This window comes from Podarcis raffonei, chromosome 13 (assembly GCF_027172205.1).
Source record: "Podarcis raffonei isolate rPodRaf1 chromosome 13, rPodRaf1.pri, whole genome shotgun sequence".
In the NCBI taxonomy this organism is placed as follows: domain Eukaryota; kingdom Metazoa; phylum Chordata; class Lepidosauria; order Squamata; family Lacertidae; genus Podarcis; species Podarcis raffonei.
This window is the reverse complement of record NC_070614.1, coordinates 1,833,529-1,857,916: the sequence shown is the minus strand read 5'-3', so window position 1 is coordinate 1,857,916 and position 24,388 is coordinate 1,833,529. Positions and strand designations below refer to the sequence as shown.

Sequence of the window (24,388 nt, the reverse complement as noted above, 5' to 3'; positions counted from 1 at the left end):
GTTGGTTGTCTGTCATTCTTAAAACTTTATATATAGATGATAAATAGAACAAATATTGGAAGGGAAACATGGACCCAAAATTAGCAACCACCACGACATGCCAGGTTTTGACACTATTAAGATTAAACCAGAAGCACAATGTAAGTTTGAATAATGGCAACACAGACTTCAATACTCAGCCCTGGAAAAAGCATTCAGTCCCTGTGATGGGATGGAGGGGAGGGGAGAAGAATGGATATCAGGGGTTTGGGATGCATTTGTAAGAGAGCTGAAATTATTTTCAAGGTTGGATCTTTCAGACATGGCAGTGGACCCACCACTTCAACTGTTCAAAGATTAAAAGGCTTACACAAAATTCCTTTGTTCTCTGAATGGCACATATACACACAAAGCAATGTTCCTTTAGATTAAAAATGCAAAATACTGCAAAATAATAAAAAGGGGGGAAATCATGACTTTAAAGTTTTTTTAAAAAAAGGAATTTCTAAAAGGATTTTTTAAAAAAAAGACGTAATTTTGGTCCTGAATCCTAGGAAGTCTGACAAGATTGGCTCCTCACTGGAGAGGTGGAATGGTTGGCTTTCAGATCAATGAGAAGAAACAGGTCACAACAGCAGCAGTTTTGAAATGGCTACACAGTCACCAAGAACATCAGGAAATTTAAAAAAAAAAATCACTAAAAAGGTTTGGCTTCAAATTGGCTTCAGCTGGCGCTTGTGAATTTGGGAGGAGAAAGTCTTGACTGGGAAGCGCCCAAGGTGGTCGTGCTGGGACAGCTTTGGAAAATGAACGCCCTCCCCAATGGCAGTGACTCCCCCCAGCCCCCATCCTGCAGTCGGCTCACAGCTTGAGTTCCTTCCTTTCCTCCCCGGTCCCCCAGCTGCTGGGCTCTCAGACTGCAATCTTCGCCATCTGCTGTTCTAACTTGGAAATGCGCTCGTCTTGGTGGGTGATGGTGCCTTTTAGAGATTTGAGCTCTTTCAAAATTTCATCCAATTTGGCTTCGTTTTGCTACAACAGTGAGAAAGAGAGACAGAAATGGAAAACAATGAATATTAGAATAATAATGGGAGGAAGAAATCCCACGTAGAAATAGAGTGGAACACTACCAACACATGCAGTTTGTTCACACGGCAAGAAGGCTGAATTGCAAGAACACTGATCTAACCCCACGAGAAGAAGCAGAGCACAGAGCAAAGGAAGCTGCCATATTCCAGGCTGGACCATTGCACTATCTAGCCTTAGACTGCCTGCTCTGACTGGCAGTGGCTGCCCAATGTCTCAGGCAGAGGTTTTTCCCATCCTCTGCCACTAACTGAACCTGGAATCTGGTCTGTGCCCAGAAGGGGCTCTAGCACTGAACGAGGGAAGGGGCAGGGAGCTGGGTTTTGCCCCAAAGGCCGCTTTTAAGTGCCCATCCCAATAAAGAAGCCTGCTTATGTAAACCTGCATTCCACAGGAAGGCCAAGCCGGCAGGGCATGCTGAGCGAGCCTGGAGAGGCAATTCCTGCTCCGAATTTCTCAATAATCTAATGCAAGTGGGGAAATGGGTCTATTTCAGACTCCATACACTGAAAGCTAAGAAGTTATTTTTTTACTCACGGTGTTTGAGGTGTCCGCTGCTTTTTTGGGGGCACTGATGAGATCGCTTTTCTTATTTGCTGCCAGCTTGTTGTCTAGTATGTTCTTCTTGACCACCTTGAGATCCCTGTTTTTGCCAGGAATGTATCCATGCTTCAATGAGATAAGGATGGGGTCGGCATTCTTTCCATCAAACCACTCCTCAGCTTCCAGGGAAGCCTCTGGACCAGCCGTGTCAGGATAGAGATCATCCTGGAAAAGGTCAGACTGCAAAAGGGAGGTGGGGGAAGATACAGCGGCCACATCGGTAACTGTGCTGTGAAAAGTCCTACAAGACGCTCACATATCTGAAACAAGGCAAACACTCACCTTCCGAGGGACAGTCATGATAATGGGCTCGCACTTTCGCTCATGCAGTTTGAAGAACCTTTGAAAGAAAAGAAGCACACGTAGAGGTAGAGGTAGAGGTAAAGGACCCCTGCACGGTTAAGTCCAGTCAAAGGTGATTATGGGGTTGCGGTGCTCATCTGGCTTTGAGTCTGGCCCCTCTAAGATCAATATCCTGTCTGACCAACCAGACAGATGCCTGTGGGAAGCCACAAGCACTCTTCCCTTTAGCCTTCAGAGGCACACTGCCTCCAACACTGGAGGGAACATATAGCCAGTGTGACCGGCAGCCACTGATTCCTTGTCCTTTTTAAAAGTCAACTCAACTCAAAGCTAAGGCATGGCCCAATTTTCTTCCTCTCTAGGCCTCAAAAGGACCTCAAAAGAGCAGCTGAAACCAAAAGGACTTTCCATTGTTAAGAAAATCCTGAGGTTGGGTAGATTTTTCTTCCCAAATGTGGAAGCCACAACATGCATTTCAGGAAAGCATTTTGCTGCTGACCGATGAGATCCTAGAAGTGTCAGTATTTGGGGCTATGACAAGGGGAATGCCACCTGGCTTGCTTTATTTGTCAATTTCTTCTTTTAAACAGATTATTCTTCTGATGTAGACAAGTTACCCTGACATCCAGCATGCCTTGAGACATCACTTCCTTTACAAAATCTTCCATCCCTACATCCTTTGAAACAGTTCAGACTGTATAGCGCCAAGTGGTGGACTTGTGACCCAGAATGTTAGGGTGCCAAGCCAGAGATCCCGGGGCTGCAGTCGGGGTCGCTGGCACTCTTCCCAGCCTCTCGTTACCTTGCTATCTCGCACTTGTTCACATCCAAGCCCCTCTTCGGCATGAAGCCCATCCCTCTCTGCGGCTCTTTGCTGCTGAAGGTGTTGAGGTAGTGCACATAGGGCGACTCATCTGTGATCTCAAAGTAGCGAATGCTGCTGTCACCCTGGAAGAAATGGGGGAGGGCAAGCAAGTGACTACGGGCCCGGAATCCTGCTCGCAGGGGTGAGGAGGTGTGTCCTCCCAGACCACTCCTCGTACAACACGCCCACCCTTCAGGCACCTGTTGTCTCTGGCACATTCATGAAGCCTCCAGTGTGAATTATGTCTGCTGACACGTGAAGCAGCCTGCAGGACCAAGGCACAGGCCTGCGCATCCACCCTGCTGCTGCCCACAGTGGTAGCCAGAAGCCTACAAGCAATCAGCCTTTCCTCACGGCGGCCCCCTCCCCACCAGCGGGGATACCAAGTGGCACAAGGCCTTTGAACAAAGCGTTAGCGTGGCTTGACTGTATCTAAAAATTCCATAATTTAGTTGGGTGTTTTGCAAAGCAGGTCTTTCTTCTGCCTCTCCCAAACCTGCTAACTAGAGGGCTGGCATTAGGAAAGGAGGAGAAAAGCTTCACTCTCCCCCTGCAGCCTCACCGTTAGCCACAGTCCTTGGGCTTCTTCATATAGCCCCAAAGCAGTTTTTAAACAAGAGGGCAGGTAGTGTTTTTTTCCTACTGCATGTTCAAGATTTCATAAAGCCTCACATATAAGGCTGCAGAATCAAGAATCACACCCCCCCCCACACACACAATGGACGACAGCACATTGTTCAGTTAATTCTGCCTGACAAAACTCTCACCTTATCAGTCTAACAGGTGTCTGTTTAGGACAGCTCAAACCTGCAGCCTGGGCAGACTGTTCTGATTAGCCTTTCAGGACTCCACCAAAATAAGATGGGATGCAATGCAGCACCAGTCTCATCCCACCCCCGAAATCCAAGGTGAGAAAAAGAATGATTCTCAAACCACATGTGAAACTTAACAGTGACCCTGTGGTTTTTTAAAATGCCTAAGCCATAGATTGAGAGGGGGCCATGAAACCATTGCGACTCCCTGGGGGGTGCACACCATATCTTGAGGGCAGCCTAAATTCCATAATATCAGCCACTAAAAACACTGGGCTGGGGAAGCCACCACTGACACCTGAGGAGCGACCAGAGGTCTAATATTTGGAATTTATTCCACAGAGAGGAGTCGTCTTCCCAGGGTCAAGAAGACCTTTTTGTTGCTCAGGCTATTTACCGTATTTTTCGCCCCATAGGGCACACCGGCCCATAGGACGCACCTAGTTTTTTGGGGGGGAAATAAAGAAAAAAATTATTTCCCCCCGCCAGGTGCGGGGGAAGCCCAAGCTTCCCCCGACCCCAGCCCCCAGAACAGGCTGCTATCAGCGCAGCTCTCCCACGGCTTGCAGAGAGCAGTGCAAAGCCCAAAGCCTGGGGGGCGCTGAGCTCAGCGCGCCCCAAGCTTCTCGGTGCAGGCAAGCTCTCCACTAGCCGTGGGAGACCCCCCTCGCTCTCCAGGCTCCATAGGACGCACACACATTTCCCCTTCATTTTTGGAGGGGAAAAAGTGCGTCCTATAGGGCGAAAAATATGGTAGATGCTCTGATTTATCTTAGCAGTATGGGAATTGAGTGGTTTCAATGTTTCATGTTATGTTTTGCCGTTTTAAATGTGATCGTTACTGTTTTCTATTGCTTAATTGTTAGTCACTCTGGGATTTATATTTGTAAATATTTGTAAATATAAGGTATAAATATTTGTAAATAACTAAACAAATCTGTACAGTATCTAAATTCCTATGACAGACTACTGGTCCTGAGGGACTTGCAAACAAATGATTTGAAAACTGTTAAGAAGAAGTGGAGTTGGTTTGTTCTCTCCTTTGCTATATATCATGTGTCGCTTATGATGTGAAGTTCTGCATTCTCTTTATACACATACATACATGAATCCACACACTCTAGAGCGGGGGGCGGGGGGGAGCAAGAATAAATAATTCCCCCAAGAACAAGGAGCTGGAGTAGCAGCCAGGACAACCTCTGCAGGCAGAACTGTTCTCTTCAGCACAGCAGCCATGACCTACCTTTCCACATAAGTAAATGATGTTGGTGTCTGGGTCATAGAAGGGTAGCAACACACCATTGCTGGTGTCCATTTCATGGAGGGCAATGGGCTCTTCCATGCTTTTCTGCAGAGAGAAGAATGGCATCTTACATTTGGAAGATATGGACTCTGGTGTCCCTGCTAGTCAGAATGACATTGATGTTGCTACTGCCCAGAGAGCAAACACCAAAATAAAATTTAATGAACAATATCTGAGAACTACAATTTGCTGCAGTTGTCACACTTTTTGCATGTGACAGAACTCATCTTCCAGAGCATTTTGGTGTTTGGTATAGTTTGTTGCAATGAGTTTCAGATTAAGCCATATACTACTAATATAATAATAATAATAGTAATTTATTATTTATACCCCACCCATCTGGCTGAGTTTCCCCAGCCATTCTCGGCGGTTCCCAATCGCAATACAGCATTAAATATTAAAAAGTTCCCTAAACAGGGCTGCTTTCAGATGTCTTTTAAAAATAAGATAGCTGCTTATTTCCTTGACATCTGGTGAGAGGGCATTCCACAGGGAGGGCGCCACCACCGAGAAGGCCCTCTGCCTGGTTCCCTGTAACCTCACTTCTCTCAGTGAGGGAACCGCCAGAAGGCCCTTGGTGCTGGGCCTCAGGGTCCGGGCTGAAAGATGGGGGTGGAGGCGCTCCATCAGGTCTACTGGGCCGAGGCCGTTTAGGGCTTTAAAGGTCAGCACCAACACTTTGAACTGTGCTCGGAAACGTACTGGGAGCCAATGCAGATCTCTCAGGGCTGGTGTTATGTGGTCCCGGGGGCCACTCCCAGTCACCAGTCTAGCTGCCGCATTCTGGATTAATTGCAGTTTCCGCGTCACCTTCAAAGGTTACCCCATGTACAGCACATTGCAGTAGTCCAAGCGGGAGATAACTAGAGCATGTACCACTCTGGCGAGACAGTCCGCGGGCAGGGAGGGTCCCAGCCTGCGTACCAGGTGGAGCTTGTAGACAGCCGCCCTGACCAAATTATCAGTGCTCTAAAAAGACCCTATCACCTGCCTCTGTCCTGAGGTGCGAAGGGCCTGGGCTGTAAAAGGCAGTTGCAGAATTAAATAAAAGTAAGTAAATTAACCCTTTAGGTCCCTTCCAACTCTACAATGCTAGGATTCTAACTTAAAAGTTTGTTTCCTAAGGGAACACCTGAAGCATCAAGACAGAGGTGCAGAGTGAACACGTTTGTTGGCAGGATGGGCTGCAGGGGTCAGCAACCTTTTTCAGCCACGGGCCGGTCCACCGTCCCTCAGACCATGTGGGGGGCCGGACAATATTTTGGGAGAAAAAATGAACAAATACCTATGCCCCACAAATAACCCAGAGATGCATTTTAAATAAAAGCACACATTCTACTCATGTAAAAACACGCTGATTCCCGGACCGTCCGCAGGCCGGATTGAGAAGGCGATTGGGCCGCATCCAGCCCACGGTCCTTAGGTTGCCTTCCCCTGGAAGAGGGTGTTGCTGTTGTTGTTGTTTGCTGAGCTCTATGGCAATGTTTGAGGGCAGCTAAAGCACTTACAGGGTTCCAGAGCGCAAGCTGCCTTTCACTCATCCGGCTGAAGCCCGTGGTGAAGACGTTCCCATCCGAGAGGAAGATGGCTCTCATGGGTCGGGCTCCCTCATGAGCTTTCTCTTTCTCCTGGTTTGGGGGAGGAGAAGAAAGAGAGGAAAGAGAGGGAAATGGTAGCAACAGTCACTGATATTATCTCCTAACGGCCCCAATGAGACTTGCAAAGCAAGCTGTGAGGGCATCTGAAACCAAAAAAAGATGAATGTACTTACAAATGGAAGGATTCACCCTCCACTCATGATGTCTAGCCTTCAACCCCCAATCTGCATGAGCAGACAAAGCACGAATGCATAAGCATTATGTACACAACAGAACATAAAACCCAATCCCCAAATGCTGATGAAGCCACAAGTGGCACAACGGTGCCTTGAGTTTCGGGAAGAAAAGGGCGTGAGCATAGAAATATGAATAGCTTCCCAGTGCACAATGAACTTGGCTTTAAGTGAGGGAAGGCACCGGGGGCACGGGGGAGGATAGCACAGCTTCCTTGAAAAAACCACCACCTGCCAAATATTATTATTATTATTATTATTATTATTATTATTATTATTATTATTATTATTATTTCCCCAGCCACTCTGGGCAGCTCCCAACAGAGTATTTAAAAAGCGATAAAATATCAAGCATTAAAAACTTCCCTAAACAGGGCTGCCTTCAGATGTCTTCTAAAAGTCAGACAGTAGTTTATTTCCTTGACATCTGCTGGGAGGGTGTTCCACAGGGCGGGTGCCACCACCAAGAAGGCCCTCTGCCTGGTTCCCTGTAACCTCACTTCTTGCAGGGACGGAACCGCCAGAAGGCCCTTGGAGCTGGACCTCTGTGTCCAGGCTGGACAATGGGAGTGGAGACACTCCTTCAGGTCTACTGGGCTACATACAGCACATACTCACTGCAACAATTTCTTGTTTCCTGGGGTCAATCACTCGGATCTTCTTGTCCTTGGATGCTGTGCAGATGAGGCTCCCATTCCGATTCCAGCTCACGTTGTAAATCATGTCTTGATGCATGTCGTCCAGATTTATGAGGGGCTCACCTGTCCCCACGTTCCAGATGATGATAACATTATCACAGCCTGAAGGAAGGCAATTAAGAAATAAAAGCCCGTTACCTGTGCGTGTTTTAAGGGTTACCTGTTAATATTTTCCACTTCCCTGAGGTATGAAAATCCTCACAGCCAGCACTCTCTAAAAGGAGCCTCAAGGTCGCTCCAGCTTTACCACCCAGGAAAAAAAGGAAGGAGAACACGATGGAGCTTTCTACCCCAAGAAGGTCCTCTGACCCCTCTCTGCTCAAGCACCAGAGAAAAACTGATAATATTCTGCTTTTAATATTTCAGCTGTGCTGTATTTCTTTGTGACAATTTCACTGCTTTTTTATTTCACCTCTTGGGTGTTAGTTGCCTTGTGCGGTCGCATTTGTGGGCAGAGATATATTTTAATTCAAACAAGAAAGTCAGTAGTTTAAGCCTCTATTTAACACACAGACAGGAAACCTTAACTTTGCCAACATAAGAGAATGCAGACTTTCAAGACTCAAAGAATTCTTCATCAAGCAAACCAATTACTAGCTTGCGAAGGGCCAAGTCAACCTAGAGTGGTTCAATAAAGAACATCATTAAAACAACACTATCAGCACTTAGGATATGGAGAACCATTTCCCAATAAATTAGCACATTAATGGGTTTTCTATCCTTCCCCCCCCCCATATCACTGACCCTGCACACTGAGTTCAGTGATGCATCTAAAAATAACACCCCAAACTCCATTATCTGAAAGTCAAGGTTTGGCACAGAATTGGGGGGAAAGCACTGTGCCTTTTCATAGGTGCTAGTTTAGAGTCAAAAGAAAAGGGGAGGGGGAAAAAAAGGAATACTTACTCCAAAAGTATAAGCAGCTTTAAGAAAACTTAATGCAGATTAGAAATTTACTAGGAAATGGATCAGAGTGAGCAAACCACCTGGTGAAGAGCAAGAAAACTAGAAAGGGAATGTAGCTTTTCAAAAGAAGCGGCTGTGACACATGACACAGGGAGAAAAGGAAGGCCAAACCCTCCAGGAAGCGGATCTTGCCGAACTGGTCATGTGAGCAGAGTACGGCCTTGCCTCCTTTCTTAACCACAGGAACACTTCCATTCGTGGCTTTGGGAGAGGTTTTTCTGGCTCTGCAAGAGCTAAAGGCCAGGCAGCTGGAAGAAGCCAATTCCTTTTGTTCCTCAGGGACCCAGAGCCTACCTGCACTTAGCAGCACATTGTGCGCAGTGGGGTGCCAGGCCACAATGCCCACCCTTTTGGAATGGCCTTCCAAGATGACCACAGGCTCTGTCAGGGGCAGCGTAAGCCCATTCTCTGGGATCTGCCAGACCTGCAAAAATGAAAAAAGAAGAAGGGTGGGGTGGGAGGAACCGTGGTTACTGGGATATTGTCACTTTCCAAAAAGTGGACAAAACCATAGCTAGCTGGAGATTTGCCAAGCTGGCATTCAGATGAAGTGCCAGGTCCACTTCAGAAGCCATGATGCCTCTGCTGGCTGCTTGACTAGCCAGAGGCCTCCCAGCTGGCAAGCAAACAGCTCAGGATTTCTTTCTGTAGTTTGAGTCATTCTTCCAGAGATGTGTTCCCTGCAAATCACCTGAAGGGCATGGCAAAAAGTCAGCTAACTTCTTCAAAAGGGAGCCATTCTGACTGAACCATTTGCCAAGGTGCAACCGGGGTAGGTATCTAATTTTACACACAGATGACCAAGAAACATTATCCTGTAATGTACTAGATTAGAGCTGGGCGATTTCTTGTCCACCCTCAACCTACACAGGGCCTACACAATATCTGTGACCCACCAAACTGACTCTCCCATGCACTGAACACTCTGCTTTACCACCTGCCCCGTCTACACTCACAGTGAGGATGCATTCATCTTACTCAGGGGCTTCTGAAAGTGAGTAGGACAATCCCATGCTGAGCAACCACATTACCATTATTGGTCCAATTATAAGCCGCACTTTCCCCCCAAATTTGAACCGTGAAAAGTTAAAGTGCAGCTTGTATTCGCAACCTTATGCCGCCAGCAAAGCGGTGTGGCTCCCCCCGCCCCCAGGAAGCAGCCCAGGAGCGCTGGGCAATGGCGCACTGTCTGCCTGCCACTCCCAAGCCTCCCCCAAACCGCCAGAAAGAAGGGGGGAGGCCACTGGCAAAGCAGTGCTGCTCCCCCCCCCAGGAAGCGGCCTGGGTATTGTCTTTTTTTCTTTTCCCTCCTTCAATTTTAAAGGTGCAGCTGATTTGTGGGTGCGTATTATATTCGGGCCAATACGGTAAATGTTTTTCTTTCTTAGCCTAAGCGAGCACAAAAGGCAAAGGGGAGTACTTAATTTTTATGTCCAAACTCAATTTCTTATTTGTTTTATTATCACAAATGGCATTCAGTGCTGCAGGAGGCATCAGCAACCAAGGGAGGGTGGCATATTCTCAAGAAGGTCTAAAGAGAGCCCCAACCCTCCCTGCGTCTGCCAAATATATTATTATTATTATCATTATCATCATCATTAATATTATTACTATTATTAATACATCACCATCCCGAAGATCACAGGGTGATTCACGATGTAAGCATACAAAACGAGAACACAAAATATGTAATAAACCAAAAACAAAAGCAAACCAATTACCCCACCCCTTTAAAGGCCATAGAATGTTTAATTAGCCAAAGGTCTGGTTAGAGAGAAACATTTTGCCTGGTGCCTAAAGATGCTTGCATGTCTTCCTACAGGCCTGAAGGACAAAGTCTGAACCAACAGCCACCAGCGCACCCACCCACCGCAGCCTTTGAACCCCAGGATCCTCTTTACAGGGCTTTCAGGGACGGCAAGGCTAACAAGGAAGTGTCCCCTGGGCATCTTCTGCATGAGTCACCACTGGCCAATCATGGTTTTTGAACCAGAGCTGACCTACATACAAAAGCGGGGAGAACTGCTGAGGAAGCAGAATTAACCACCAGCAGATGGCAGCAAAGTAACAACCTGCTCTATAGTCTCTTACTGCCTGCTTCTGATGAGAATACAGTGGTACCTTGGGTTACATACGCTTCAGGTTACAGACTCCGCTAACCCAGAAATAGTGCTTCAGGTTAAGAACTTTGCTTCAGGTTAAGAACAGAAATCGTGCTCCGGCGGCGTGCCAGCAGCGGGAGACCCTGTTAGCTAAAGTGGTGCTTCAGGTTAAGAACAGTTTCAGGTTAAGAACGGACCTCCGGAATGAATTAAGTACTTAACCCGAGGTACCACTGTATATTATTACAGGCTCCAGCAGAATTCACATCCAAGACTCTAAAGCAGCAAAGCCAAGTGGCTACTGCCCTCCCAAGGTCAGAAGAGGCAACACTCACATCAGAGTTTCTCATGAGGGCCCACTGAAAAGTTTGAGCCAACATTCAAAGCAAAGCAGGTAATTCAAAAAGAACCCCAAGCCGTTCCAATTTTATGGGCGGAATTTGCCTAGTCAAAACAGCAAAGCAATAGTCTGATCATGAAGCTTAGGGAGCTGGAAAAAGCCACAGACAGCTAAAACAGATGATAGTTCTTGAAAATCTGAAATGGATTTAAAACTCTGCAATACTAAGAACCAGATTAAGGGGAAAAACTATTTGTACTCTCAGTTTCTTGCAGTAAGCCAACTGTGTTTTGGTGTGTCCAAATCAGTTTCCTGAATTTATTGGGGCTTTTTCTGAAAAGCATGAGAAATATGTGGAGAGCTGAGATTTAGAGAAGTGCAGAAATGTCACTGTTCCCGTGGGGAGAACAACACAGAGAGTATTCCACAGATAGGGAGCCACTGCAGAGAAGGCCCGTTCTCATGTTGCCACCCTCCGGACCTCTTGAGGAGGAGGCACATGAAGAAGGGCCTCAGAAGATGATCTCAGGGTTCGGGTAGGTTCTTATGGAAACAGGCGGTCCTTGAGGTATTGTGGTCCTGAGCCGTTAAGACTTTATAGGTCAAAACCAGCACTTTGAATTGGGCCTGGAAACTAATTGGTAGCCAGTGCAGTTGGACCAGGATCAGTGTAAGATGCTCAAACCGTCTTCCTCTGGTGAGCAACCTGGCCACCAAATTTGTTGTTGTTGTTGTTTAGTCGTTTAGTCGTGTCCGACTCTTCGTGACCCCATGGACCAGAGAACGCCAGGCACCCCTGTCCTCCACTACCTCCTGCAGTTTGGTCAAACTCATGCTGGTAACCTCGAAAACACTATCCAACCATCTCATCCTCTGTCGCCCCCTTCTCCTTGTGCCCTCCATCTTTCCCAGCATCAGTGTCTTCTCCAGGGAGTCTTCTCTTCTCATGAGGTGGCCAAAGTACTGGAGCCTCAGCTTCATGATCTGTCCTTCCAGTGAGCACTCAGGGCTGATTTCATTAAGAATGGATGCGTTTGATCTTCTTGCAGTCCATGGGACTCTCAAGAGTCTTCTCCAGCACCAAATTTATGCACCATCTAAAAAAGAACACGTGATCTCCCACCCATCTGATCTAGGGAACCACCCACTAACAGTGCCTCTGCCTTATCTGGATTGAGCTTCACTTTGTTGGCTCTCATCCAGTCCATGACCGAGGCAAGACACTGGTCCAGCACTTCCACTGCAGATGTAAAGGAGAAACAGAGCTGAGTGTCATCAGCATACTGCTGACAACGTACTCCAAACCTCCGGATAACCCCACCCAGCGGTTTCACGTAGAAGTTAAACAACATGGGGGATAGGATTGAGCCCTGCGGAACCCTACGTTGAAGGTTCCACGGGGCTGAAAAGCATTCTCCAAGAAACACCGCCTGGGAACAACCACCCAAGTAGGACTGGAACCACCGCAAAGCGATGCCAGCCACCCCTAGTTTGGAGAGTCGCTCCAGAAGGATACCATGGTTGACTGTACTGAAAACCGCTTGGAGGTTGAAGAGAATTAACAGGGACGTGTTTCCCTTGTCTCTCTCTCGACAGAGGTCATCATACAGGGCAACCATAGCACTTTCTGTGCCAAAACCGGGCCTAAACCCTGTTTGAAATGAATCCCAAAAATCAGTTTCTTCCAAAAGCGCCTGGATCTGGTCTGCAACCACTTGCTCCAGAACCTTGCTCAAGAAAGGGAGATTAGCAATTAGTAGTTAGATTTTTCGAATCCAGGGAATGTTTCTTATGGAGTGGTTTTACCACTGCCTCCTTCAAACAGGCAGGGACCACCCCCTCTCGTACAGAGGCATTGATCACCTCCCTGGCCCAGCCAGCTGTTCCCTCCCTGCTGGCTTTTATCAGCCAAGGGGGGCAAGGGTCTGGAGCGCAAGTGGTCACTCTGACTGATCTGAGCACCTTGTCCACCCCCTCAAGCCTTACCAACTGAAACTCATCCAGCACAACAGGACTAGACTGTGCTCTGGACACCCCATGAGATTCATCTGCTATAACAGCAGAGACAAGGTCTTGGTGGATGCAAAATGCTTTGCAAACAAGTCACAGTGAGCCACCATTGGTCCTATCACTTCCTTTGGGCCAGCCTGTAAAAGGCCCCGTACAACCCGGAAAAGCTCTGCTGGACGACATAATGAGGATGCAATGAAGGCAGCAAAGTATGCCTTCTTTGCTGCCTTCACTGCCACTAAAGGTAAAGGTAAAGGTACCCCTGCCCGTACGGGCCAGTCTTGCCAGACTCTAGGGTTGTGCGCTCATCTCACTCTATAGGCCGGGAGCAAGCGCTGTCCGCAGACACTTCCGGGTCACGTGGCCAGCGTGACAAGCTGCATCTGGCGAGCCAGCGCAGCACACGGAACGCCATTTACCTTCCCGCTGGTAAGCGGTCCCTATTTATCTACTTGCACTTTGATGTGCTTTCGAACTGCTAGGTTGGCAGGCGCTGGGACCGAACGACGGGAGCGCACCCCACTGCGGGGATTCAAACCGCCGACCATACGATCGGCAAGTCCTAGGCGCTGAGGCTTTTACCCACAGCGCCACCCGTGTCCCTTCACTGCCACTAGCTAGGCTCAATAATGAGCCCTTACCAGTGTTTGGTTGCACTCATTCGGATCTTTCCTCCACTTGCCTTGATGATATCAAGGCAGCCATATGGCCTGCAACATAAGGAGAGACGCCAACCCTTTAACATGAACGGAGCTGTTTAACTGGATTGAAGTGTGAGAGAGTACACTACTGGAAGATTTCCACAGGTAATTGGGGAAGCAGGAGGACTAACAGACAGATCAGATAACAGCACAGCAGCAGAAGCCAAGACAGGCCTGAGTCAGGTCTATGAAGCATGGGAGAAAGACAAACAGGTCCAAATCCTTTTCTGCACGAGTGCTCAAAGTATGGTCTGGGGTATATATGGTGTACACAGGTCACAGCCTCTCTTTCTTTGCTTGCGAGGGTTGGCCTACAGACCTATCAGTTGCAGCTCTCTTGAAATGCTGTGCTCTGCTAAATTCACAACCAGTCGGGCACTGCTGACTGCAGAGAGACTACACTCAGGAGGCCAAACATTACATAATGGGAAATGCCCAAGCAACTACCAGTTTTGCTCCAGGTGCACAAACTGAGAACCTAATACATGTGCCAACTTGAATGCTTACAAGAAAAGACATACTTGACCAGGAAGACCCAAACACACATGTGGTCAGCTAAGCCCTCAATGTCATGCAAAATAAGGTAACTTGTTGTTGTTTAGTCGTTTAGTCGTGTCCGACTCTTCGTGACCCCCTGGACCAGAGCACGCCAGGCACTTCTGTCTTCCACTGCCTCCTGCAGTTTGGTCAGGCTCACGTTTGTAGCTTCGAGAACACTGTCCAACCATCTCATCCTCTGTCGTCCCCTTCTCCTTGTGCCCTCCATCTTTCCCAGCATCAGTGTCTTCTCCAGGGAGTCTTCTCTTCTCATGAGGTGGCCAAAGTACTGGAGCCTCAGCTTCACAATCTGTCCTTCCAGTGAGCACTCAGGGCTGATTTCCTTCAGAATGGATGCGTTTGATCTTCTTGCAGTCCATGAGACTCTCAAGAGTCTCCTCCAGCACCATAATTCAAAAGCATCAATTCTTCGGCGATCAGCCTTCTTTATGGTCCAGCTCTCACTTCCATACATCACTACTGGGAAAACCATGGCTTTAACTATACGGACCTTTGTTGGCAAGGTGATGTCTCTGCTTTTTAAGATGCTGTCTAGGTTTGCCATCGCCTTTCTCCCAAGAAGCAGGCGTCTTTTAATTTCGTGACTGCTGTCACCATCTGCAGTGATCATGGAGCCCAAAAAAGTAAAATCTCTCACTGCCTCCATTTCTTCCCCTTCTATTTGCCAGGAAGTGATGGGACCAGTGGCCATGATCTTCGTTTTTTTGATGTTGAGCTTCAGACCATATTTTGTGCTCTCCTCTTTCTCCTCTTTCACCCTCATTAAAAGGTTCTTTAATTCCTCCTAAAGGTAAATTCCTCCTAAAGGTAACTAAAGCAATACTAAGATTGGGTCAAACATACCTAGTTTTACACTGGCCCCATTTCCCCATAATTCATAAACATTCTGACCACAAAAGCATTCCTAGATTTGGCTGACACTAGAAGTCTAGGTGCCAAGAATTTACATGATGTCAGATGCATTCATTCCAACAAGTGACACCTCTGACAACCATTTTTGTTGACAGCTGCCCTCAAAAAACAGCAGAGCTTCACAGGATTCCTTCAGACAATCGGTTTCTGGAATATTCATCCCAATTTGCTTGCAGAAAGTCTATGCAGAGGTTATTGAGCAAGTTGTTATGATCTGTCTATAGGGAGGTTGGGTAGTCTTCAGTGATGTCTCTAATTGCTAAGTTGTTGGTTGTTTATCTATAGAAGAATAAAATACTACTGTTCAGCTACAAGAGGCCTCAAGGCAGTGTGCAACATTTATTAATTACAAAGAGCGCTCACTAATGGTTCCTCATCACCCAGGAAAAAAGTGACAAGTGGGGTTCTGCAGGGTTCGGTCCTGAGCCCCTTGTTGTTCAACGTCTTTATAAATGACGGACGAAAGTATTCAGGGGATGCTCATCAAATTTGTAGATGACACCAAACTGGGAGGCATAGCCAAGGTCACAGATAGACTCAGAATTCAAGATGACTGTAACAAATTGGAGAACTGGGCCCAAACTAACAAAATGAATTTCAATAGGGACAAATGTAAGGATCTACACTAAGGCAGGAAGAAGCAGCTGCACAAATATAAGATGGGGGACACCTGGCTTGCCAGTAGTACATGTGAAAAGGTTCTGGGGTCTTAGTAGACCACAAGCTGTACATGAGTCAACAGTGTGATGCAGCAGCAAAAAAAGCTAATACTATTCTAGGCTATATCAAGAAAAGTACATTGTTCCAATCAAGGAAAGTTGTAGTACCACTCTATTCTGCCATGCTCAGACCACACCTGTTCTGGGCACCACAATTTAAGAAGGATATTGACAAGCTGCAATGTGTGCAGGTGAGGGCAACCAAGATGCTAGGGGTCTGGAAACCAAGCCTTATGAGGAATGGTTGAGAGAACTGGCTATGTTTCACGTGGAGAAGAAGAGACTGAGAGGAGATATGATGGCCACCTTCAAATATCTGATGGGCTGTCACATGGAGGATGGAGGGTAGGACCAATAGCTTCAAGTTACAAGAAAAGTGATTCCGACTAAACACCAGGACGAACTTTGTGACTGTAAGAGCTGTTCCATAGTGGAATGGACTCCCTTGGAAGGTGGTGGATTTTTAAGCAGAAGTTGGGTGGCTATCGGTCATGGATGCTTAGTTTAGATTACAGAAGGTTGGAATAGATGACCCTTGGGGATCCCTTCCAACTCTAGAATTCTATGCCAAGATAGAATTCTAGAATAGAATCGTTCCAATGTTTTTGTATTCTTCCTTTCCCAAACCAATTTGCCACATGAATGTCCACAAGGAACAAACTAAAGCAGCCACATCTGGCAAAACAGCCCCCAAACATGACAAAGGCAGCCACTTGGGAAGAGGGGGGGCGTTTCAGCTGTTCATTTCTACAAAGATGAATTTCTAGGGTTGAAGAGAAGCCACATCCTCTGATCTGGGAGGCTGGTCCCCAATTCCAACTGTGTAGAAAGAACCTGTAGTTAATTTGGTGGCAAAGGAAATGTTCTCTGCACACGTACAAAGAAGCGCTGCACCAAAGTGAGCCTGGCCTCAAACTCAACCCTGGTTAGAAATTCCTCACCCCCTCAGCTCTGCTTTCTCCATTTCCCTCCTGGATTTTACTCTGCCTAAAGAGAGTGCTTTGTCTCAGAGTCCATAATGAGTTTACCGGTTCAGTTTTGAGATCCCTCCATGGCGGGATCTAGTTATAATTATTTCTCGTCTCGCTGGGGTTCTGTCTTATATCACACCCATCTACCACACATGACATCCAGGTGCTTCAAGGGAACTATAGGCCACCAGTGACTCACTGAGAAAACCCACAGCTATCAGCATAATGCATTTGTCTGGAACTTCAAGGATTCACTTAGCAAGCCAATGGTCATGATTGGCATCACTGTCAACTCAAACCTTTTGCTTTTTTGAAGATCCTGGATGTCCAGCAAACCAGCAGAACAGACTGAATGACTCAGGCTGAAATTAATTCCTCCCATTTGAGAAGAGCCATTTGGCATCCTCCACAAAACCCTAATATAACCCAACATTCTCCAGCTGAGGAAGACAAAACCTGCAGTACATTACCAAGATTCAAAAGGTTCTGAAGAATCCACATTTAAGCAGTTCCTTATTTCTTGGCATGAGAAAAATCATTCTTCAAAGTGAACATTCAGACTAGGCGGCCTCATGGCAGCATTTTACAGCAAACCCCTCTTGAAGTTAAGCAAGAAAGAAGCCAAAAGGGCTGGACTGCTCACCTCTCTGCATTGTGAAAAAACACTTATTATTTTTTAAAAAAACATGCAAGTCTTCTGGCTCTGCTGAAGCTAAGCAGACATGGGTCTGAATGGACCTGGATGGGAGTCTGTGGGGGTCCCCATGTAAGAAGAGGGTAAAAGGGAAACTCAATCAGAGACCGACTGCCATCCGTGTGCTTAGGAAGACTTTCTAAAAATGTAAAAATATTTTGCTCTGGTGGCAAAATGAGCAAAGCGAAGCTGCTTGGAGAATCTCTGAGGAATTATGGGACTTCAAAAGTGATCGCCTCTGAGGACATGGAGCAGGGCCTCAGCCACGTGATTGTGTAAATTTCTTAGTTTGGAGCTGTTATCTCAAAAACTGAAAAGCAGCCTAGAAAGGTACTATTAATAGCAGAAAAGCTATTAATCTTCGCTCTTGGTGCTGCATGTCAGCCCAAGATCACTATCCCCACGCACATTTACCATACTTTCCTTTGGTTCCCCATATCCCCCTCCATAAGGTGAAAAAACATCTGGGAGAGGATGATTTTGAGCAAATAGCTCAGTAACCTATTTTTCCTCCATCCCCCTTAATTGCAGTCCCCAAGGCTGCTTTTCAGTTTAAAATAAAACAGGGAAAGAAATTCCCAACTGCATGTAATGTAGGGGTGGGGAATGAACGGCTAGTAGGCCCATTTCAACCTGGAATTAGCGGCACATCCATCACAATAAATATTCACATTGATTTTAATTGTATGTCTATTGCTTCTTTTGTTTCTAATGATTTGTATTAATTGTATTACAGTTTGAATTCCGTAAGATTGCAAGGCACAGGTAGAAAAACCGTTAAGTAATCCACAGCAGTTTTCAAGTGAACTGTGGGTGGGAAGTTTAGAAACCTGGATCATTCTCCCTAGTTCTCCTTCCATCTCCCACATAAAATTCTAATAATCTTAAACTCTGTGAAATTCCTCCCAATGTTTAATTTCACCTTGTAGCTCTTTCGGAACTTCCAGGGTATGACTGTTGTTACTTTTTTGCCATGGGAACTCAAAGCGACTTACAAAATCTTAATCTAAAAACAAAACAGATATCTTAAAATCAGTATAAAAAGTCATTTTTAAAAAGTTTGTTTCCCCACACCGCATCTTAATACAGCTTTCTTGTCTCAGGGCTCTACCTGGAATCAACAAGTCGGGCCAAATCACATGACACTGTTCCAAGCCAGGGAGAGGTGTGGACATTAAGCTTACGGCCAAAAGGGTATGAAATTTATCCCGCCCCCTCCAACTTGACCAGAGAGAAAAGGCAATTATAATATTAATATAACTATCTATTGTTTATCATTATCCCAACCATGCACTTGAGATGAGAGAGAAACACAAGAACAAAACAGGAGGAGGACAATGAATAGGTGGAAATAGAACGAGAGGCAGGTATGAGCACCAGGCAGGGCAGTTAAGCTGCTTGCTGCTGCTGCTCCTGCCACTGTTCCCTTAGCAGGAGACAGACTGGGCCACTGCGCGCGCGCTCTCTCTCTCTCTCTCTCTCTCTCCCCTCTCAACAATGACGGCAGGCTGTAGTAGCTGAAGGCTGCACCCCAGCATGTGCACGCTGCCCAATTTCTCTCCTCCTCCTCCTCCTCCTCCTCCTCCTCCTCCTCCTCCTCCTCCTCTCCTCTCAGGGATTCTTCTGCAGCACGTAGATACTGCCTCTTCCTCTCCCCACCAAAGCCCCTTAATGGAGCCACATGCTCCTTCCTCCCCAGCCAACTTGTACGGTGTCAACCGGATCGTGAAGATGCCAGTCACCAAACCTGGCAACAAGACAACTTAACTTGGTCGCAAGTGGAACATGGCAGCCAGGGGATTTCAAACACTGCCTGGAAGGAGTCTCAAATTGGCCTGTGATGTTAATCCCCTCAAACCATGCCCAACTGCTCCACACCCAATGCCATATGTGGGGAACTCAATTGCCCTGCCCAGCCCTGCAGAAAGCTTTGCAAGCCCTAAGTTCAGGGCTGCCAAGCACTGGGCTGGCAAACCCCCTTGCGCTGTGGTGCCCAACAACTAGCTGGCTGTCAGGTGTGTGGGAAGCACTGTGCAAGGGATGTGGATAGGCTGGCTTTCCTGCCACCTGTCAAAGTTAGGGGTCGGGGGGGGGGGAGGGAGGGAACAGATGAAGATGGCAGGGTCTCCCACCTGTCCAAGGCTCCTCACCCTGGCGTAACATGTCACCAGGTGCTGAAGCTGTGCTAAGCGGTAGGTTTGAAATGTGGGCTTAACCCTGATTAGGAGGGAGAGATCCAGCCTCAAGTCACTTAAAAATAAAAAACCACCTTCTTAAGGAATTCAATTGAACATACATTTTGTTAGAAACAATATCAAGTCTTAACATTAAAAAAAAAAAACAGTCCTGAGAAGGGAAAGGCAAGTGACATCACTAGAGTCAACTTGAGCTATCCAACAGGAAGAACCGGTTTTCCCTGGGGTCAGTCCTGAAGATAAGGCTATACCTAAATACATAATAGGATAGAGATGCCATTTTCTAGCTCATTGCTCAAGTTATGTATACTTCTACACAGCTTCAGATATTTTAGGTCCCTAATGAACAAATGGCTTTACCATTCTGAGGCAGCAGTAGATGACAGCAAACGAGGGTCCTCACAGTTCTCCCCAGTAAGCAGACAGCAAATGGCCACAAACACTCAAACTTCCCATGATTCCTCTTGTCTCTCAACTGGTAAAATGAATGCGGGGGGGGGGGTGTTGCATGGAGGGAGAAGATTTTGCCATGGAGCAGATCCCTGCTTCGGACATTTCCCCCCTATACTCATTAGAAAATCAGTTGTCACCAAACTCCAAACTGCTCTGTAAAAAAATAATCACTCTCCTCCAATGCGAAACAAGTTTCTCCAAGCAGCTTGGGTTAGAGGCAAATACCGTATTTTTCGCTCTATAACACGCACCTGACCATAACACGCACATAGTTTTTAGAGGAGGAAAACAAGAAAAAAAACTTCTGAATGAAACAGTGGATGTATCATTTTTGTGCTTCATGCTGTGGCCACAGACATGTGATTTGATAGTGAGTTTGGGGTTGCCCAATGCAAAAATCCTGAGAATCCATGTGGATCTGTGCTTTGTAACCACGTTTTTGCACCATTGTGGCCCCAGGCAACAGTGGGTGTGTGATTTTTTTGGTGCAGGCTGTAGCCATGGACATGCTATGTGAGCTGATGGTGAATTTGGGGTGACCCAATGCAAAGATCCTGAGGATCCATGTGGATCCGTGCTTTGTAACCACGTTTTAAGTGGGGAGGGAAGGAAAAACACAGAAGGGACAAAGAGCACGAGAGGGGTGTGCAGCTGGCTAACAATGCAGGAGAGGGGTTTAACGGGAGGGAGGAAAGGAAGGCAAAAGTTTTCCTCCACCCACCCAAGCCAGCCCTCTCTCTCTCTCTCTCTCTCTCTCTCTCTCTCTCTCTCTCCCCGCCCCCCACCTGCATGTTTTCCGGCTGCCTGCGAGTCCCTAGAATGCTGGACACAGCAGCAGCAGCAGCAGAGAGAGGAGGAGGTGGTGGCTGTCGGCTGCGCTCCTAGCCGACGGAACCTGAGCTGGAGCCTGCGCGCAGTGTGACTAGGAAGGAATTAGAAGGAAGGACGCGATCCTTTCCTTTCCCCTCTGCTTGCCAGGAGGGCAGGGGATTTCCCTGCTCTTTGTTGCGTTTTAGCAAACACAGCAACCGAAAACAGAAGAGGGTGGGCAGTAAGACCCTGAGGCAGAATGCAGGAAAGCAGCAGCTTCCTCTCTACAGCTTTCCCTCCTCCGCGCAATCTGATTTTTGCCTGATTTTTGCCCCTGCGCTCGGGCCAGTCGGCTCCAGGGACCACACATTCGCTCAATAACACGCACAGACATTTCCCCTTACATTTTAGGAGAAAAAATGTGAGTGTTATAGAGAGAAAAATACGGTATCTCTCTCTGTCAAGAAGCTCAAATTAACTTCTATCGAACCTCCAGACGGCATTCATTACATTTCATGTGCCTTCTGAATTATGTTTCTTACAGTACGTTCCAACATCCTTTAGCACACAATCCTGTTTAGTGGTGAACTCTGCAAACCCAAATTGCTTCTTTTTAAATGTCAACGTGTTCCAAAGTGAGATCACAGGAGATGGTGCAGGATAAGTCACCATGAGATAGAAAACAAATCCAGACGTCAGATGGATTAAGAGTATGAACACAAGTATGAACTTAGTGCTATATAAAATTAAATCCACCTATCTTGATATTGTGGCTTTTTAATTCAATTTTTAAACAAACAAAAATCCAGAACAGAACCATTTCAAGTGCAGCGAAGGCCAATTTTCCTTTCAGCGTTACTCACTCCAGTTCTGCATGCTGTGACAATGCAAGTAATATTTTCTGCCTTTCAGTGTACCATCTATGAGCCCACAGCAGTTGCATTTTAAAGCTGGAACAAGGATGACTGGCTGCCAGTTTAAAATGACTACCATAAGACTAACTTAATGAAGGGCTACAAAACTACTTCCAAGTGAAAGCAAGAAACAACTTTTTGAGATGCTTAATGCAGCGACTCACCATGACAGTGCAGTCTTCTGAGCCGCTGGCGATGACTTGATCATTGTGAGGACACCAATCGATGTCAAGCACAGGTCCCGTATGGCCACAAACTGTGGGGTAGGATTTGTCAATTCTACCTGTCTGAAGAGAGTGAAAAAAGTGTTGTAATGTACAGAACAAGGAACAAAATACAAACAAGCCAGGGATGGATGACCTGCCTCTCTCCAAATGCTGCTGAACAACAACTCCCATCCGTCCCAGCCAGAAGGCCAGTGGTCAGGAATGATGGGAACTGCAGTCAAACTTCTGGAGGTCACAACTTCCACACCCCCAAAGTCAGCACTTCATGTTCAGTAAATTATCTCTTACACACAAAATATAGAAATGTATGGTGCTAAGGTTTTTTAACAGTCACACCTTGACTAAAGGCAAAGTTAGTTGCTCAAATTCACATAGACAAACATTGGCAGCAGCTCTCCTGGGGTTCCATCAGACTGTTTGGCCATCTATCCCAGTGTTGCCTACTCTGACTGACAGCTCCCTAGGATGGGTGAGGGAGGCCTTTCCCATTAACTGATGCTCCCAGAGATCCTCTGAATGGGAATGGCAAGGACTGAAGCTGAGGCCTTCTGTATGCAAGCAGCGGTGCTTTCCCCTGCAGCTAGGGCAGCTTTCCAAACGTATTTCAAAGTTTGCATGGCTGTAATGTCAGAAAAACCTTTAAGCTGTATTTCTCCAAAGATTTGCACTTGTTTAAGTGTTTAAAACTCACCCCATTTATTGAACTGTAGGCAGATCCATGACAGCTGCCTTTTTCAGACACCTGTGACTGGGTTTCCTAAGCTACTCTTTGCTCCTTATGCTGCCTGAACCCTGGATCACGCACCCAATTACTGCACTGCTAATTCCAGGGAAGTGAGTTCCCCCCCAATTCAGAGTTGACTGTGCATAAGGTTTCAGAAACAGCGATAGCCATTAGCTCTTGCAGACTGACTTAAACCTGCTTGTCAAAATCAGGAGAGAGGGGCAAGTCCTAAAGGACCATGAGACACAGCAACAAGAAGCAATCCTTACAGAGTTCCACTGAAACGGAATAGAGAGGTATCTCTTCTTCACAGCTAGGAACATGTCATGGGCATGGCCACTTAAATGCCTATCTCGTGCCTGTGACCAGATGGAGAGGTGAATATGCACAGCCTCTGATCAAAGAGCAAATTGCTACTGCAACCTTTAAGGAACCACCAAACTGTTTGCTGGCCAATGGTGTGTCAGACCAAGCCAGCACACTATCACCTGCAAGCCCCTGGGCAGCAGCTTCTATCTGCATGTACACACTATCTTAAAGCTGGGGTGGTGATCCTCCAGCCCACCAACGTTGAGGGCTGAGGGGAGTTGGGAGTTCAACACCATCCAGAAAGCCAAGGCTCTCCACCCCTGTCGACAGGAAACATCATGGACAGGACTGAGGGGAAGAAAATGACTCAGGAGGAGAAAGGGCGAAGATTCAGAGGCCTGTGAGCCTACGGAGGAAGACATCCCTACACCAGCGTGGAGTCCTTCAGGCGCAAGGGCTGAATGCGTCCATCTGGTCCCCCCAACTCCCTCTAGGCCACGCCCTTCACTAGCCCTGCCTGGGATGTGCCCCTGTGCTCTGATCATGCCCCTTGCTTGTCAGGATAGAGAGGGTTGTATGAGTGTGTGTAGAAACTGCACAAAACTGACCCCTGTTGCTTGGCCCACTTTGCCTCTACCCCCTGGAAGGCTGCCCAGAAGCAAATGTGCCCCCTGGCCCAAAAAAGTTCCCCCACATCTGCTTCCCAACTTTTTGCCTGCCAGTTTGCATATAAGACACTGAAGAAGGTGGGGAGGAAGGAAAACGTATTTCCTCTATGCCAAAATCTAAATGGAGTGGTAGATGGATGGTCTGGGCGGGGGGAGATAAGTACTACATCTAAGGAATACAAAATCAACAGGTTGAGGGGCTTGTGAAAAATTTAACTCTTTAACATGGCAACACTTGAACATTTTAAAGAGAAAAATACAGAACTATCTTAAGAGAGAACCAACATTGTGTAATCCAGACATGTATTAATGTGTCAATCAGGATTTTGACTGAGAGGGGGAAAATTAGCTGCTGCATACATATTAAACTTGCAATGCCACCCGTCTGTATGAACAAGATTAAAACCAAACACCAAACATTCAGACAAACAGCTGAGTGTTCAATCTCACTCAGCAGCTTGTGTGAAATGAATGGAACGTATGATTTTTTTATTATTTTTTTAGTTATCTAAAATGGCAATTCATTTGCTAAGACGCAAACCTACAATTATCACTCTCTTTGTGTCATTATCTTACTGCCCTTTTATACACTTAAGAGAAAAACAAATATAATTGCATGGGCCCTTACACCAAGT

The 24,388-nt window shown here is 46.7% G+C and overlaps 1 protein-coding gene across 3 annotated transcripts in view; it reads right to left on the bottom strand.

Moving 5' to 3' along the window:
- CORO1C (coronin 1C) overlaps positions 1–24,388 on the bottom strand; it is a 59,505-nt gene continuing 35,117 nt past the window's right edge. For 2 of the 3 annotated variants that reach the window (XM_053361075.1, XM_053361073.1), the window contains exons 3-11: positions 21,990–22,112; positions 8,741–8,870; positions 7,401–7,582; positions 6,460–6,579; positions 4,892–4,996; positions 2,774–2,919; positions 1,951–2,008; positions 1,603–1,848; positions 1–1,011 (exon numbers count right to left, since the gene is read on the bottom strand). In XM_053361075.1, the coding sequence (XP_053217050.1) occupies positions 892–1,011; positions 1,603–1,848; positions 1,951–2,008; positions 2,774–2,919; positions 4,892–4,996; positions 6,460–6,579; positions 7,401–7,582; positions 8,741–8,870; positions 21,990–22,112 (1,230 nt within the window). In that variant the 3' untranslated portion in view covers positions 1–891. The remainder of the gene's footprint in view (positions 1,012–1,602; positions 1,849–1,950; positions 2,009–2,773; positions 2,920–4,891; positions 4,997–6,459; positions 6,580–7,400; positions 7,583–8,740; positions 8,871–21,989; positions 22,113–24,388) is intronic. The other variant, XM_053361074.1, reaches the window with a different exon arrangement.